Below are 19126 nucleotides of genomic sequence, written 5' to 3' on the forward strand. Positions count from 1 at the left end.
AAAATCAAGCTAAAGATAGTGTATCAATCCTAACATTCAATTCAATGATTTCAAAATCATGAGCAAGTTAAAAGATTAAATTCAGAAAAGACCCCGTTTGTTAACTTTTTGGTCACCTTGAAAAGTTAGTGATAATTAAAAGCCATGAATAATTGATCTTTGAAACGTACGTGCCAATGATGTGAACATTTAACATAGAAGGAATTAAATTGGTTCACGCCCCTGTTTCAACTTAACCAGTCAGAGCAATGACTTATACAGATCAAAGCTTCAATTGAAATCTTCATCAAGATGTAATGGAATTAATGGTCAAAGTCAAAGGGACATGGTGACGCAAAAATCCACATTTTTTATACATGTAAATCATATGAAAAAATGAACTTTTGAAAAATTACAGTGTTCAAAAGTAAATAAATCAAATTTAAAAGAGAACAAGAGATGTTTGTGAAACACTTATGCCCCCCTCCCTTGGACACATCCACAAAGAAAATGAACGTAAACTGCAAATAACTGGAATTTTTCTATGTCCAAGAGCCATAACTCTCTCGAAAATTGCTTGATCGTACCCAATATCCAATTTGACCTAGATATTATCCTGATAAACATGTATACCAAATTTCATATCAATATGTTCATCCTCTGCGAAGAAAATGTGCGGAAACTGCAAATAACTGGAATTTTTTTAAGTCCAAGGGCCATAACTCTGTTGAAAATTGCTTGATCGTACCCAATATCGAATTTGACCTAGATATTATCCTGATAAACATGTATACCAAATTTCATTTCAATATGTTCATCCTCTGCGAAGAAAATGAGCGGAAACTGCAAATAACTGGAATTTTTCTATGTCCAAGGGCCATAACTCTGTCAAAAATTGCTCGATCGTACCCAATATCGAAGTTGACCTAGATATTATCATGATAAACCTGTATACCAAATTTCAATCTAATATGTTCATCCTCTGCGAAGAAAATGTGCGGAAACTGCAAATAACTGGAATTCTTCTGCATCCAAGGGCCATAACTCCGTTGAAAATTGCTCGATCGTACCCAGTATCGAAGTTGACCTAGATATTATTATGATAAACCTGTATACCAAATTTCATTTCAGTATGTTCATCCTCTGTGAAGAAAATGAAAGGAAACTGTTGGTGGACCGACAGACCCACTGACAGACCCACCGACCGACAAACAGCAGCAAAGCAATATGCCCTCCCTTCTTCGAAGAGGGGCATAAAAATAGAATTAAGCATTGGGCGAACACAAGACTATTGAGTTTTCATGACAAATACTGGTTTTGGCATGTGCAACACTGTGATGTCACAATAGTGTAATCAACGCCATTACATTAAGAACCAAATGTAATACTGTTATGATGTTGAAGAGAATAAGTTTTTTATTTATTGTAATAAAACAATTATAGCCTTTTGATATCAGTCAATACGTGGTTTTATAGACCTGGAGTGTATTCGTTTGTTCGCTTGTAGAGCTGCAAGAGTGATCCTCATTTGCACTATGGAGATCTCCAGTAGATCTCCATTGTCTACTTTCTAAATACCAAATAGACAGTGGAGATATCCTGTACCAGTTCTGGAGGTAGCAAACAAATACACCACTGATGAGAGTAAATCAACTTTGGACTTCGTTGTCAGTCAAAATTCTTCCATCAGGTCTCTAAAACCATGTACTGACCTCATCAAAAGGCTATAATTGTATAACTTCTTCAGTCAATCTCTCAGAGCTACAAGTAATTCATAGTAAACATAGTTCTTGTATTAAATGTAATTTTTTATCACTATTTAAATTTAATAAAATCATGCAGAGCTGTTCTTACAAGTAAAATACCCCCACTGGGATACACCCTCCCATTACTGGAGCTCACGGCAATATATTCTGAGGATATTGATTGAAATCAAACAGTCTAACATTTGTGTAAATAAGAAATGAACAGTTGAAGAAAACAGAGCCAAAATATGTACAAAAAAGGTGAGCATTCATTGTGAAACAAAGGAAACTTCTGTTATTTCTTGAAGGCCAATAAGGGCAAAACATAAAAGACCAAACATTTTTATCGGGTGGTAAATCTCAGGTCAGGGTGGGGCGTAACTTTTACAGACGTGACTGCCTCAAGGGCTTGCAGAATACCAACAGTAATCATAATCTATACTTATCACTACATAAAGGAAGCAAACAATAAATTAAACTAAAAAGTTTAGACCAGAGCATGCTAGGCAATCATGACAATAATATCAGTGTTTTGTTCTTACTTGATTGACAAGCAATATTATTCTGAAGTCTACACAGGTAGATTTTGGGGAGGAGCTTACATGTTGGGTTTATTGAGCACTGCTATTTATTTGCCAGTGGCCAATAGCATCCTTATATTTTTATATTTGTATGCAATTATCTAAAAAGCTAGGGCTTGATATTCAGATGGAAGTTCAAGAAAGTTAACATAGTTCATGGCACCTGCGAATTACACTGGAAACCGATTTTGTGTCCAAAAATAATAATATATAAAGTGCTTTGGATTTTCAAAAAAAATTCAAATTGATTTATAATATGTTCAATTAAAAGAATGTAAAATATATCAGCAAAAGAAGTATATAGACCTCAAAAATACATTCAAAATATCAGCACTTAATCCAATAAACTTAATTTTTTAAATGATTTAAAAAATTCAAAAAATCTCTATTATAAATTTTTTTCTGAGTTGATATTCCTTCCTTCCAAACCCCTCATACTCAACAATGAGATTTGAAATTGAGAAGATTGATTTTAAGATCTTTGCTATTGATATCAAATAGAGAGATGATCAACAAATTAACCATCAGATCTACCTTAAAAATCCATGTAATATGATATTTTTAGCTGTAAAAAATAATTCTATAGTAAAGAAGAAATTCATTTATGCTGACTTTGAATTTTTATAACATTCTCCTACATCTTTAAACAGAGCTCTTCATTTTAAGGAGATTAATAAAGTCTAACAATGGCCATGTAACCATTCATCCCTCTTAATTTTGGTTTGGACCTTTATAGTTCATTTGGTGACACATCAAGAATTCCATAGCTTTTATTGCTATTTCAATAATGAATAATGCAGAATCCAAAACATACACAGTATAGTGCCTAATCAAGATTGTGATAAATATGTAGAAAAGCCATCATGATAATATCATTTTTGTTCTTTGAAAAAGGGGTTAACATATTACATGTTTCTTCCCCCAAATGAATAACTCATTTAATCTGATTTACAATATCAACAAATGACAAATTCTGCAAATATAATAAATCATATCCTCTAGTTCTCTGAATATTTTTTTTTTCAATCAAAACCTGCTGGTCTTGGCTTTTATTTTTAGGGGAATTAAAATACCATAATTTTCCATGTTGCTAAACATATTACTCCATCGAAAAAATGCAATATGCATTGATTTCAATCCATAAAACTGGTCATTCCAAGAGAAAAAATTCTTTTGAGAATATTGATAAAAAAAAATCACCCAGCTTAAATGAGAGCATCTACCCAATTGAATACTCACATCTTCTTCTAAGATTGTGATCTGCACCAGTTCCAACATTTCACTGCATGGTGATGACAAAAGATCTAAAACTGCTGAAATCCTCATTCAGAATCATAGGTTTTTTCATCACCCGAGAAAATCATAGGGGAATGGAAGCTGGGCCACACCAAAAATAACATGTAAAATATCCCTCCTGATACATCCGCACATTTGGTGCTTCTAAAAATCACTTTAGAAGCTCAATTTTTCCTTCTGTCGTTTTTTTAAACCAATCATGAAAGCTTTGTATAACTTTTAATCACCTTATTCTAACTGATAGAAAAGGTCCAACTGAATTTGACACAATAGGTTCTAGCCTGTAGAACCTTTCTACCAATATATATGGTATGTAATATTGATTCTTAACACTTTTTTATTCCGGCCCTTGCGTTGGTAGTGAGATTCCAAATGTTTACATGGCTTTCAGGTTAAATATAAGATCTTTTCCTGCCAAACTGATGCTTCAAAGTCAACACAATATCTATCAGAGCCAAAGTTTAAATTGATGGGCTTCATACCGTATTCTATTTCCATCCTCCCTCAATGTTTAATTATCTATCATTAATTCACTCCAGTATTTTTTGTTTCAGTATTGGAAACGAAATTTTGATTAATTATTCAATTGATTCATTGTGTACTTTTTTTATTTTGGCCATCCAATATCATAATGTAGACAAATTATATCTCTTTTGATTTCTGCTCAACATATAGTTTTCTGACTGGATGAAGATAACGTGACATGATAAAGACCATTAATTCCCCAACAGAGGGTTATCATAGAAAATTCAAATTTATAAAGCCTGCTCTCTTGCATCAAATAAATTAAAAAGATTGAAGATTTGGGATCTAACAACTTGTGATCCAACAACTTGTGATCCAACAACTTGGAATCCAACAACTTGGGATCCAACAACTTGGGATCTAACAACTTGGGATCCAAAAACTTGGAATCCAACAACTTGGGATCCAACAACTTGGAATCCAACAACTTGTGATCCAACAACTTGGGATCCAACAACTTGTGATCTAACAACTTGGGATCCAACAACTTGTGATCTAACAACTTAGGATCCAAAACCTTGGGATCCAACAACTTGTGATCTAACAACTTGGGATCCAACAACTTGGGATCCAACAACTTGGGATCCAACAACTTGGGATCCAACAACTTGGGATCCAACAACTTGCTAGTACACTGGGCCTGTACTTACATGTACCATCCACTTTACTGCATACAGTGATTGAAATCCTCAATGCTTTCCTCTTTCTCATCCATGAATCAATAAGTAAAAAGATAAAGGGTCCAGTCTTAGCATGAGCAGTAAGTGGGCCTCTGTCCATAGGATTTTGACATTGGCGTTACATTATGATTAATTTTGTGTCAGCTATATGATAGAGCCAGAGGTTTCTGAGTTGGGATCTGTCTACATTTCTATCCATGAGTAGTGATGCTATTTCACTTAATGCTAGATTATTATCAGGTTGCAATGCAACTTCAGGAATGATAAATGAAATGATATATAGAAATATGTAACTATGGATCCATTATCCACATTCCTTTGGGGTTTTTTAATTTAGTTACATGAATAAAAATTAATGTTTATTGATCCCTTTTTCTTAATATCTATATATTTCAAAAATTACATGTTCATGAAAAGAAGGAGGGTGTGAATATTATCAGAAAAAAGACTCCATTAGTATTTTTTTCCTGCATTTAACTTGATTTTTTTACCGTTGTTCACCTACTTCAAAAAAGAAGGGCTGTAGATCAATAACCCAGATTTTGCAATGTCGTGCAAGTTACGTAACAAAATCTAGGACATAAGTTCAAAGTCTATATTATTATCAATGACATCTATATTACATTTCTTTTTTACCTGTACTTAACAAACCTCAAAAATCCACCTTGATAAAACCAACAAGCTGGTTACTGAAATATTGATGTGAACTTCAGCCTAATAGAAAACCAACAAATAGTAAAGTTGTCAATAGAGCCAGGGTCAAAGACAAATGAACTGACCGATAAACATAGTTCAGGTGTGAAAACGGCTGGTGCTGGAGCTTATATTGTATTTATACATATACAAAAAATGTAGTTCAAAACCAAACAATATAATGCTAATGATAATTTAAAATTCATTATGGTAATTGATTTCATTTAATTATTCAACTAAAATAAAATTGAGAAATACATATCTAAAAAAAAAAAATTCATCAGTAATTGATTTAATCAAATGACCTTTTGTTTGGGCCACGACACTCTCACACATGATGTTAACGTTTAAATCTGCATCACCAATGACTTCCCAGTTAGTTAAGAGATCAAGCAGATTAGTTATTTGACCCTCAATCTTAAATAACCTCTCGTCAAGGTCATATTAAGACATCTTTATATTTGATCAATCAAAGGACCTAGTTTGGACTTCTTGTGCTTCTCTTCAGTTTCATCAAGATCATGCATCATGACCTTGACTAGTGACACAACCGACTTGATGATTTAAAACCCTCCTCCCCATCCATACACACAACTTATGTAATAAAATTGAGTGGATAAATACATCATTAGAGAGATTTTCGTTACAAGCAATATTGCTTTAACTTTACGTTTCTTCAATAAAGCATGAATCATTCAACTTTGTCTGTTTTAAGGTGGTATGGGACACTTCCATATTGTGACGTATTGTTTATCAAAAATTAATATATACAACAAAATGAAGTGTAATTATATACGGTACATGTAAGTAGTTTTTTCCCCAATATTGTCATCTAACAGCATAGCGCAGTGGGTTAGAGGGTTTAATTCAAATTTTTAGGTCATGAGTTCGAATCCCGCTTAGGGTTTTACAATTTTTAGCTCTCCAAATTTTTTTAGAAGCTATTTTTTGGTTAAATATTGTAAAATTTGAAAATTCTAAAATGGTGAAAGTATTTCAATTAAAATGTACTTTAATCTACATTAATATCAACAGATGTCCCATACCACTTTCATTAGAAATTACTGGTAAATTGAAATAAGAAAGTAATCAACATATGACAGTCTAGAAAAAAAACAACCAACAAATTTACCAAGAAGCCTCATACGGCTCCTAACATTCAGTTGATCACTCTAACTGCATCAATTCTTCAAATTTGATTCTGACAACTAATATATCTATTAAAATTGTTATTCAGCATGTGAGTAATGATTGGGGTAAATCTAGCTGCCTGTTTCCACAGCATTTCTCATTCAGAACCATTACTGTGTAATTATTCTTATGACAAACCAAGTTAATTGTATAGGATATTTTAGTTTTATAATATACTTATCAATTCTGCTAAATAATTTCAAATTGGGAGGGGGAAAGGAGGTTGAAAAAGCCTATTAAATCACAATAAATGACCAAAATTTAATGATTGCAATTACAATAGAGGTTTCCTGCAGTGGTAATTTACTGACTTCACCCACCCAAAAAACACTGTATTTGTTGTTTTCATTTGTCAATATTGTCTCGGTATGAATATCATTTTATTTATTTCTCTTTTGACGTGACTTTCTAATTAGAATTGACACTCCAGGGTATACACTGATTGCAGTAATTCTCCTACAAGTAAGTCACACACACACAACTGAGAGAAGAAAACAATCTACTTCTATCTGGCAATCCACTAGTTCATGAATAGTGACAACACAGACATTCACCAAAACATTACCTTACTTGTCATTGTTCTGATTCAGTGCAGCCATGTGGAAAGGAAAACACCACAGTCCTTAGAAAGTATAATGTCTCAATAACATTGTCTTTATTTTACATAAATGTATTTAAATCATAAAACTTTTTTATGGTAAACATTACTTTATACTTATTTTCGACATGCTTATCGTGATCAAAGCTACCAATTTTGAATTCTGATTGCATATATGAACACATTACAAGAGAGATAACTTCAACCTAAAACAAGCAACCTGAGACTTATTAAAATAGATCTTCAACAAATTAGAAATTGAGCTGACAACTTAACCACTACCAACAAATCTGTTGACATCAAGAGTCAACCTTTGAATAGACTCTGAGTAAGAGATCATGCTTATAACAAACTAGTGTCAAGTGGAGGTACCTTAATATTTCATGCGGGTATACTCATTGAGTCAATAACCCTCCGAAGTTCAATGTCTTACATATGTACACAGGGAAACTTTGCAAACAATGGCTTTCTTCAATATCAAACTAAGAGCATAAATAAGCACATTAACATTTAAATTAAAATCAGTCTGAGGTCTTCAACACATCATTGTACATGTACTAACAAATTGTGACTGATATATTGTACTAACAAATTGTGACTGATATATTATTAACATGCTGTTTCACAACAGCAAGTCTTTTTTTTCATGCCCAAGTTCTTGAATAAATGATTAAACATATAATACAGAACATAATACAGAGTACGGTACAACTGGCACTACATAATACACAGAATAGTCAGAGTGTCTATCACCAACCCCTACACAGTAATGACCGATTTCAGAAAAGGGTAGGCTTCTTTTATAGAAAGTAAGAATGCTTTGTCCCTGTAATACACTGAATATATGATTATAGCTACAATAGCACTGTAGGGTATTACCAGTAGCCATGCAGTATGTAATAACATTGAGTCATACATAAAAATACCTTCGATTCATGTCCCGCATTGGTAATTTCTTCCTAAATAAAATTAGTGAAAGCAATATTGTGTTAGGGCCTGCGAAAATGAGCATATACGTGTGTCAGAACTTATGATAAAAAGCAAAAGTCGACATGCAAGTCTCCACAGCAAGAGCAGTTACATCTGGATCCAATGACCTACAAAATGAGATATTTACCACACGTCCCTGTAGAAAAAAGAAAAAAACAAGTGAATTATGAATAATAAGATTTAAATGATATTGTTGCACTGTTACCGTGCTAGGCCGTCGCGTGTTTCTTCCATGCGGAATCACAGTTACTTCTTTAACACCTCCGGCCAATGAAACTGTTTGTACTTCATCCATTATGTCTTGACGGTCTCATTAAAGTTTCAATGATCAATCGATCCTGCCTTATAAATGGCCATCTACTAAGTCATCTATTATTTAGAATCAAAGTACATATTTGTACACACATGTCACAGAAGGGGTAGTTGATAAGTATACACTCAGTTCATTTCAAGTGTACTTATACCTAGAGTAAAGCAAGTGATCTTTTGCAGTTTATCTGATCAAGACATATAAATGTTGACACAGTCTGAGTTATCGCAATTTTTAGTGATAACAGTTTGCAAATATCGTCATTAATTTAATAGTGCTGGATCTACCTCCCATATTTCAAATTATTGAGATTTCTTCACATTCTATCAATTATTTAAGTACAAATATGTTATCTCAGTTTAAAACTTGAATGACGGTGAGACGGTTGATACCTAAGATCTGCATGATTAAAACTAGCATTGTATCTACTGACCTTATGATCTGGACAGGTGATTTTCAGTGAGTTTATTTTAGAATAATTTCCAATGGGTTTTTTTCTTTCCTTTGTTTAAATTGTCAATTTGTAGGTGAATATGATATTTCATTCAATGATAAAACATTATTCAATGTCGGTGCTGCATTGATTATCGATGATATCAAAATTAAAATGGCTCACTAGTAAATTTCAAACTCATAATATTCTGCAAAAATACAAATAAATGTAATGAAAATGTATCTATATTGAATATAAACAAATATATGATAGGACAGTTATTATCCAAAACAATAAATTTAAATAGATCAACCGAAGTCTACCTGTATTCTGATATCTTCCATTTCAGAACAAAATCTGCATTATAATGCTTTAAATTTAAATATATTTGTTATAGAGTTGTAAGTTAATATTTTCTCCCCTAAAAAAAGGAAATAAATAGAGTATCAAATGCCATCCTACAAGACACTTACGTAGCAATACTTTATTACATGTTCATTTATTATATTCAATTAAATCTAAATTCCAAAAATTTTAGCTCTCTTAATTTGACACATACTAGACTTTGCATTTAAAATATCCAAAATCTATGGGAAGAAAAACGTACATTGAAAATTAATTTGATATACTTGTTTAGTTATTACAATTTTTTTCCAAAGTTATTATCAATAAACAAATTGGATAAACTGTTTATTGGTGGTACAGAGGGTTCCACTTAATTTGATAGCGGTTTATCGAATAATTTGGTTAATCTGATATAATATCAAAACACCGAACCATTTCTTATATTATCCTGTATCATAGATAATTATACATATATTATCATTATAAAATCAACAAGTCCGACAACTCCTGTTCTTTAAGTTTGTTTTATCAGTTGGAAGTAGTCAAATTATGGTTTATGCATCAGGAAATGTTCTTTGGGAAGATGACTGACAATCTAATGAATCGATTTGAATTTTAACCATTTATTATAAATATGAAAAATACAATATATGGCTTCAAACTTAAATCTGTCCAAAATATCCATTCTCATCCCTTTTTTTACAGTTTATAATCAAATATGCATACCTGTCAGAGAAGTGATTGAAATTGATGAAAGGTAAAAAATAGTAGAAATCTTCATTCATTGAGATAATGTCACTTTTTACCCAGAGAAATTCACAGGTATAAAAACAGATTCATTGCTATTTATTTGGTGCGTAATTTTTCAATGTTATCATCGCAGCACTTTCATCATCTTCTGCAATTCTTAATCTCTGAATAATTTTTATTTTAGCTGTGTTTTGATATCTGACAACTAGAGGGAATGTTTTAGAGAATCTTCTAATTGGTCATACTATTAAATGAACATCATTCCAACCATGAGATATTTACAAATATCAAATAATTTATGAAGATGAATCGCATAAATATAGTATAGCATAGTATTAGTTTACACACACTTCTGGCCCAAATTAGGGGAACCAAAATGGCATCAAACTGCATGCATCACTGGGGTAGAATGGATTTTTTCCCCCACTGAATTAGATAAGAAGGACCTCTATGAGTAGAATGCAGCTGATTTCTTTTTCCATAGACTTCATTGGAAATGCAGTTTTATACAGAAAAAGCAAAAAAATAAATTATGCCTATTATCACTTATTTGTTTAGTCATATCTTGAGATTTGAGAACAGTGCAAACATCATGTCATGTATGTAGAGTAGATCAATTTAAAACTGAGCGGTTTTATCCTTACTTATTTAATTACGTTAAAAGGTATTTCATGTCATAGTACAATTTTTTTCTTAAAATTTTGTCGAAGTTGTGGAAAATACCAGAACTATCCAGTAATGCCGGTAGGAAACCGAGAATAAAAGTTTCACCCTACAAAGAAAATGTGACCTTGGGGACAGGAGAAAAATAGTTCACAACAGACTGATCAGCTGGGACGTATATATGTAAACTTGTGCGATGGAGAAATACCATGCGTGTTTCATTATTTGTGTCATAATTATACATAATCTCAGATACATCTCAACAAAATCTCCCAAGACTTGATAGATTTTACCTTTACTCGGTTCCGATGCCTTGTATCTTTCCCTGTTTTGTTGCTGTGGTGGGCTTCAGAAACGCCATGCGTAGATTCTGTTGCGTGGTTGTGGTGATCATCTGCGATTCGTGCAGACGCCATTCCATCGAGGTGAACTGTCATTTCAACCTTATAAACACAAAAGAGTTCCAGAGATAAGGGGTATAATAAATGGTTAATTGATTTATGAAACGCGCGAAATTTAAACTTGACAGGGAAAAAAATCTAAAACTCATTTTCATTTTCAAAATTGCCGATTTTTTTATCCTCGAAAACAATCCATGATTCGTAATCCATGGATTATAATGTTATTTGTGTGAATAAATAATATTGTCTTTTAACGTTATAACGTTATAGTTATTTCTACTTATAGTATTCTTACATATAGTATTTGACCAAAGAGATATTCAATCAAGAAAACAGTGACGCTCTTTCGAAACCAGCTCCCAAAAACAAAACAAAGTTACTCGAAACCAAATAGCGGAGCATATTTTGCGATATTTTAATTTCAGTAAAAATTCTCCTTTTCGTGATACTTCGGTCCTAGTCAAAATCAGTTCATAATTGATAAACAGAAAAGACGTTTCTTATAATGAAGTGAGTTGTGATTAAAAAAAATGACTATGAAAAACTCTCTCTCTCTCTCTCTCTCTCTCTCTCTCTCTCTCTCTCTCTCTCTCTCTTTCTCTCTCTCCCCCCTCTCTCTCTCTCCCCCTCTCTCTCTCTCTCTCTCTCTCTCTCTCTCTCTCTCTCTCTCTCTCTCTCTCTCTCTCTCTCTCTCTCTCTCTCTGATGGGCCTTGCGTCAGTAACAGGATAGGGTGAAGCGTTCATATTTACACTGAAATAGTCAACAACAAATTCTTTTATCTATGATAACATTTGATGACCCAAGAAAGACCCTGGCGAAGTTTATCTAATGAACATACGTAGGTATATATACATGCAATGTTATCTGCCTTCCTGTGGTCATTACATGCATTTAAGAATACTTAAAATTTATGACAATATTTACGTCAACAAATTTTTATCTGTAAAATAGATATTATCAAACGATAAGCTCTCATCGCTGCATCTATTTCATATATTTCAATTTGTGTTGGCTGGGAGAACTTAAAAATACATATATCATGATTATCATATTAGCACGGTTTTTTTTTGGGGGGGGGGGGGGTTGCCACCATCAGATTCTTAATTTCTCCAAGAAATTGTGTCACAATTTATAAAATCTAATCACAACATTCAATGTGGGATGAGTTTTCTGATTACTAGCGGCGACTGGTTTTCGCGATCAAGATGTTGCAAAATAATATACCAGAGAACTTGTTCTCAGCGAGAAATATTTGCGACAACAAGACGCGAATTGAAGTTAGTATTTCTTATCTTCATGTATCTATCTATTTCTTTATCTATCATTTATCTATATCTATCTGTCTGTCTGCACGTCTATCTATCTATCTATCTATCTATCTATCTATCTATCTATCTATCCATCCATCCATCCATCCATCCATCCAGCGGCGACTGGTTTTCGCGATCAAGATGTTGCAAAATAATATACCAGAGAACTTGTTCTCAGCGAGAAATATTTGCGACAAGACGCGAATTGAAGTTAGTATTTCTTTTCTTCATGTATCTATCTATTTCTTTATCTATCATTTATCTATATCTATCTGTCTGTCTGCACGTCTGTCTATCTATCTATCTATCTATCTATCTATCTATCTATCTATCTATCTATCTATCTATCTATCTATCTATCCATCCATCCATCCATCCATCCATCCATCATCTACATTTATTGTATATCAAGTACAGTTTTACACTCGACGTATTATTTATTATAAAATACTGTTGTGTTGCAAACTCAAATAAAGTTTCTGTTAGTTGCAGGATGAAGGGTAAATGTTACTGCCCCACTTTACATTGCGAGTTATTTCATTTATAGTTGGATTACATCCCCTCCCCCACACGACTACATCGAAGTAAAAAACACACCCACAATATCTTTAATTTCTAAATATTTGAACTCTATTTAAAACACTAAAAAATGACAGATTTTACTAAGTAATACAAGAAATCTATTGTTTTGAAACCGTCGTTCGTGTAACAAATGAAAAGGTCAAATTTGTGTGCATAATATTTAAATTCTTTGTTTTTCTAAGTATATTGTATCTCAGGGTCGTATCTCGTTTAATTTCAACATAATTACGAACACAATCAAATCATTTTCATTACACGGGAACTTATACAGTAAGCTCATTTGTATCAGTTTCTTGGGTAAAACAGGAAAGTATGTAAAATATAATTTGTATGTGATATAGATATAAAAAAAAGTGTTAAAAAAAACAAAAAACAAAAAAAACCCAATAAAACACGATAAAAAGTACCACTGTAATAGCCTTCAATTTACTTACCTGTATATACCTTAGTCAATGTCGAACCCCCGGGCAGATCTGATGCCGTAAAGTGGTTTGCTCTAAATACTGAAATCTCCACAAGAAACCCTAACAAACCATGTCAAACAAAACTTAACAAACTTTTTACCCTGGTGATGATTTCTACGGGAGGAATTCGGTCAATGAAAGAAAGCTAAAAACGACAAATGGTTTGTGGTGACCTTGGATCAGACATTTCAGGGCTAATCTGGTCAGATATTCAGATATCTGTGAGTACCTGATGACGGGAACAACAAGGGTAAAGGCACCAAACTTATTAGCTCACCTGAACCGAGGGTTCCTAAAAGCGAGCTTTCTAGATTTCTGATCACGTGCCTTCGATATTCTGTTTGTCCTTTAACGTAAACTTTGTTTTCCCATTTTTGAATTCTTCTCCACGACCAATTGGCCAAGTTCAGCCAAGTAGACACAAAACATCATCAGATGAAGGAATTTAAAAGAATAATTAAATGTGGCGGGTTGTTTTAGAATTTTTATTCCCATGAGCCAAATGACTAGATATTTCTCGACCTTTTCATAAATTCTATATAAGAAAGTTTGTTGAGTTTGTTCAAACCATGGGTCGGTGTAGAAAGATTCCGTGGACTTCAAATTTCATCTGAAAAAAAAAAATTGGGTGGAAATTCTTAAATTCCAGCATACGCTTGCTAAAGGTAGGCGAAAATCAGACATGCTAGGTTCTTTGTTGGGTTGATATTATTTAAAACTTTGAGAGTATTTTTTTCAGTTAACGTTAGTATGGAAAGATAAAACGAAACCAGATTCATATACAGAAATACGGCATAATTACATGCACAGTATAATTAAAATGTTTTGAGGAAATCCGAATGTGTGACAATATATATTTTTATTCGGGGGGGGGGGGGGGGGCGTGAATAGATGTACATTTATACTTGATAGGAATTATTAGAATCAGAAATGATGGAATCTATATAAATTAACAAACCATTCATTTTAGTAAAGTTTAAAAATAGATGTTTGAGTCAAAGAAGGAGAGCAGTATATACTCATGTGAGCGATGCGGCCCGTGGGTCTCTGTTTTCATCTTGTTTTCTGTTCATTTCATACCGAGTCCCTGCTTTTGTTAAAAGCTGTCTCTGATTTTACTGTTTTCAAAACTAATTTGACCCTTGATCTGAATATCTTTAAGCCCCATCTCCGGATGTTTGTAATCAAATGTAAAGGGATTACAGAACACTCCAGTTTATTGACCCTGGTCAAACCCGATCTCACCGGCTCATACACCTTTCCTATAAGGTTTTAATTAGTACTTGAATATTTAAGTTAGCGTGTTTAAAGGATTATTTCTCATTTAAAATAGTTTAACGTTAATCGTAAAGCTATTCTTGCATCGTGTCTTAGAGGGCGTAGAACTCTTATACTTCGTATGCTTTCAGTCTACAAAATCGAAGTTAAGATGAAATGTTACACCAACATTTTGGTGTCATTTATGAAACATGATTTCGATGTTCAAAAAAGGATATTTGGTGTTATTTATTATAGGCTATTTTTTTTTGGGGGGGGGGGAGGGGGTATTTTTTATATGAGAAAGTGGAAATCTGTACATACTGATTGCAAATAAAACAGTAGTTGTTAAGCTTAAAATTTGGGTTGAATAAATGCACGATATTAATATCTAATAAATCATGTTCAATAATGTCATAAAGGACTATATAATAATGGTTTGAGCCTAAAACGGCCCCCTTAAATGAACATTATCATTTTACCGTAATTCTTTGTTTTATTTGTACAATTGTACAAATATACATTTGAAGTTTTTTCATAATTTTCATTTTGATTTTAATGCCCACAATTTAAAAATATGACATCATAAAGTTTACCTTTCCCCGCCATTTTCGCATTTTTGGCATAAAACGGCTTGTTTTGAAGTAGTTTTCCTTTGAGGAAACATCGAGCGACTGCTTGAACAAACAAAATATTTTCACCAAAGATGTATCTCTCCAGTACTTATAAGTGACAAAAAGTTTGTTCTTGTTCAAAGAGTCGCTCTATATTTCCCTTTCAAAAGAAGACAAGAAAATTGTCAATTTTTGACTGATTTTGATTGAATTATAAAAATAGCGTCACTTCTGACGTCATATACTGCCAGTGAGTGCATATAAATCAAATAAATAGGTGAAAAACATTTTATGTCAACTCTTTTATAAAATAACAAAACAAATTAATGTACCTGAATCACTTTAAAAATAGCGAATTATGGGGGCCAAATTTGACTAATATCATATATAGTTCTTTTTCTTAAATAAAAATTATTAATGAGAAATAAACATATTTTGTTCAATTTTCAAAACCTATGAATAAAGGAGACGTGAATTATGGAGCTTTCTACACAACTAAAGAGTTCCCCAGTCACATACACAGAGCACGCCAAGAGGAAGACCGTCACAGCCATGGACAGCTAGAGTGGTCTGTCCTTTGAAACAAAATTTACATTATATGCCATATTCAACGTAAGATTTCAGGTATTCTTAGCATTTAAGTATTTGACTACATTAAGATAACCAAATACTTTATTTAGTAGAATTTCTCCTATTTAAACAACTATGATTTCTGTTCATCCACTAGAACACCCTTCAGTGTTGAATATTTTTCAGGGAGATGGTAAAGCACGTGTATCCTGTACGAAAATGAACAAAGTCATATCAACACCATTGTACAACTTGGTTTTCTTCAAGTTTTTCAATATTTTTTATAGATGACTCTCATTAAAACCGGCATTACTTACATCCGATGAGTATTTGGTGTGTTTTGTTGTTTTGTTTTTAATGTCTTATTTTTAAATTTTATTAAAACCAATCATGATTTTGTTTTGACATTTTGATACTTAGACAACTGAAACTTACATAACCCTTAGCTTTTTGAAACTGCTCTCAAACATGTTATTTAGCAGCGTTCAGTGTATTACCGTATATGTATCCGGTTATTTTCGCGATGAGATGATTTTCCCTTTTTTCGCGATCACCTTTACAATGCAAAATATTCAATAAGCAGAAATTATAACTGGTCGTTGTTGTTTGCTATAAGAACCTTTTCCGCAAATTTGGTGACATGTGAAAAAAATCCACGGATATACGATAATTAAGAAACAGCGTTTGTTTGCTAAGAACCTTTAATGATTAATGTTATTGTAAACATTGTAAAATGGTGTATTATTATTAATGCTTTATTTTATTTTTATTCATTTTTTGTGCCTTTTGTTAGGTTTGCTTTGCGTGAATTACAAGAATTTTGAGATCGATCGAAAGCGTAAGTTAGATTGAAAAACACAGAACCTACGAGCATACTTCGAAGTACCGGAATTAAACAAACGGTTAAATAGATCTACAACGTACGTGATAGAACTGACCGTCTCTTCCTTTTTTTGATTGACAATCACAATTTTCATGAACTTTGACCCTCGTATATCTAATATTAGAAGAATTCGATAACTGTAGAAGAAATGGGGTTTTTATGTTCGCTTAATTCATATCCGCATGCATGAACTACAATGTACACTAGAAAGCATATTAAACCGCGTATGGATCCCATACGCTTTTTAACAATTTAAAAACACAAACTGAATACGAGTTAAAACTGGTTTGGACAGTATAACTATGGTTCCACAAACTACTTTGCACTGAGCAATTTTTTTTGGTAAACTGCATCAACCCAGTTCATACTCGTATAAATTAATCATCAGGTTTTTTTATTAGAACAAATGCATATACATTTATAGGCAGCATCGCATCTCCGCTAATACTTACATGTACGTTTAATTAAGGTTGAAAACATGGAGATGACAATCTCTTTAGCGCGTTACCTAATTCTGCGATATTTACCTTGTACCCTGTTAAAGATAAATTGGACCGAGAAAAAAAACTTCACACAAAACCCAAGATGTTTTGCATGATACTGCAAACACTTGACCTAGAAAATGGCATACCTGGATTACATAAAAGTAAGATAAGACATCAGAAAGAGTTAACCTTGACCGGCGACCATCAGCCCAGGTTGCTACCTCAGTGGCCTCACAACATTCACTCACATGACTTTTTTATGCTTAGAGTAAAATGAATTTATTACATACCCGAAGAGAAAATGAGCTATTAACTATAACTGTCAGGCATAGATGTTTCCTATCCTGAGCTGTTAAAAAATAAGGTCGGAAGGGAAAAGGAAAACTTTTTACTGACCAAACTTGACCATCTTGTCTTGTTGCATCTTAGATTTGGTCAGTCGGGCAGCCCCTCATAAATCATCTCACTTCACATCTATGTCACCGCAAGAATTAACGTGCTCACTTTACAAAATGAGAAAAATGTATTTAAAATTTATGTTTGATTAATTACAGTATTAATTAATACGTCAATTATCTCAATAGATATGTATTCTGTCAAATTACTATAGTAAATCAACATAAACCCCATTAAAAATATAAATTAGATATGAAACATTTGAAGCTCATGAAACATTCATGTCAAAAATTGCTGTAAATATAATGGAAAAAAGAGGCCATTAGGCCTTGACGATCACCTGAGTTGCGCCATCTGGCATTCAGATTCAATTCGGTTTTCAATACAGGTGTGTGGGAGTAGAGAAGATAATTTTTAAACATTATATGCATTAACACTATTCATCCATTTTGGCCTTGCCATTGAGTCAAAACCACATGAAATTTAAGATTTTAGTAGAGGACTTCCTGGTAAACATAATTATCAAGTCAGTTTTTCTTACAAATGTGTGAGAATAGAGAAGAAGATTTTTAAACATTATATGCATTTACACTATATGGCCAAATCCCCCCACGGCCTGAACCCCTGACCCAGGGGCCATGCATTTTACAATTTAGGTAGAGGAGTAAGTGGACATTATAACCATGCATTCAGGGGTTTTTTGCCCACATGTGTGGGAGTAAAGAAAAAGATTTTCTAAGATTTAATTCATTTTCACTATATGGCTATATTGGCCCTGCCCTATGGCCTAAACCCCTGTCCCAGGGGTCATAAATTTCACGATTTAGGCAGAAGACTTCATGGACATCATAATCATTTAGTTTTTAACAAATATATATGGGAGTAGAGTAAAAGATTTTCAAAGATTTTGAACATTTTTAATCTATGACCATATTGGCCCCACCCTAGAGCCTGAACCCCTGGCCAAGAAGCCATGAATTTCACAATTTTGATGGAGGGCTTCACTCACGACGACGGACAAGGCAGAAAGCAATTGGCAACCTATAAAAACAACTTGTAAATTTATGTATATATTTGTTTGACAACATATCTATATAGGACTCCTTTAATGCTATGTCCTAAACATATAGGAATGCTTAAGGTGGTATGAGACACCTCAATGTTGTGACTTACTTTCTATCGAAATAAACTAATAAAACAAAGTACCGTATCATATTTTACAAATGTTTTCTACAAGAACAATTTTTGGTCAAATATTGTAAAATTTTAGAATTTTAAACCGATGAAAGTATATTGATTGTAATGTACTTTTATCCACTTTGATATGGACAGGTGTCTCAAACCACCTCAAAATAGGAAAAATCGAAAATCCCTATTTATAGT

General features: G+C 32.9%; 1 protein-coding gene across 8 annotated transcripts in view; it reads right to left on the reverse strand.

The window, feature by feature from the left end:
- LOC105317685 (H(+)/Cl(-) exchange transporter 7) overlaps nt 1-13731 on the reverse strand; it is a 40719-nt gene extending 26988 nt beyond the window's left edge. Inside the window, exons 1-3 of one of the 8 annotated variants that reach the window (XM_066078363.1) lie at nt 13509-13719; nt 11073-11222; nt 8215-8247 (exon numbers count right to left, since the gene is read on the reverse strand). In XM_066078363.1, the coding sequence (XP_065934435.1) occupies nt 8215-8247; nt 11073-11216 (177 nt within the window). In that variant the 5' untranslated portion in view covers nt 11217-11222; nt 13509-13719. Of the gene's footprint in view, nt 1-3544; nt 3691-7255; nt 7319-8214; nt 8248-8483; nt 8715-11072; nt 11223-13508 lie in introns of those variants that run through there. The other 7 variants (XM_066078364.1, XM_066078372.1, XM_066078365.1 and 4 more) reach the window with 7 other exon arrangements.
- Between the last annotated feature and the right edge of the window lie 5395 nt (nt 13732-19126).

Source organism: Magallana gigas, chromosome 3 (genome assembly GCF_963853765.1).
Source record: "Magallana gigas chromosome 3, xbMagGiga1.1, whole genome shotgun sequence".
In the NCBI taxonomy this organism is placed as follows: Eukaryota; Metazoa; Mollusca; class Bivalvia; order Ostreida; family Ostreidae; genus Magallana; species Magallana gigas.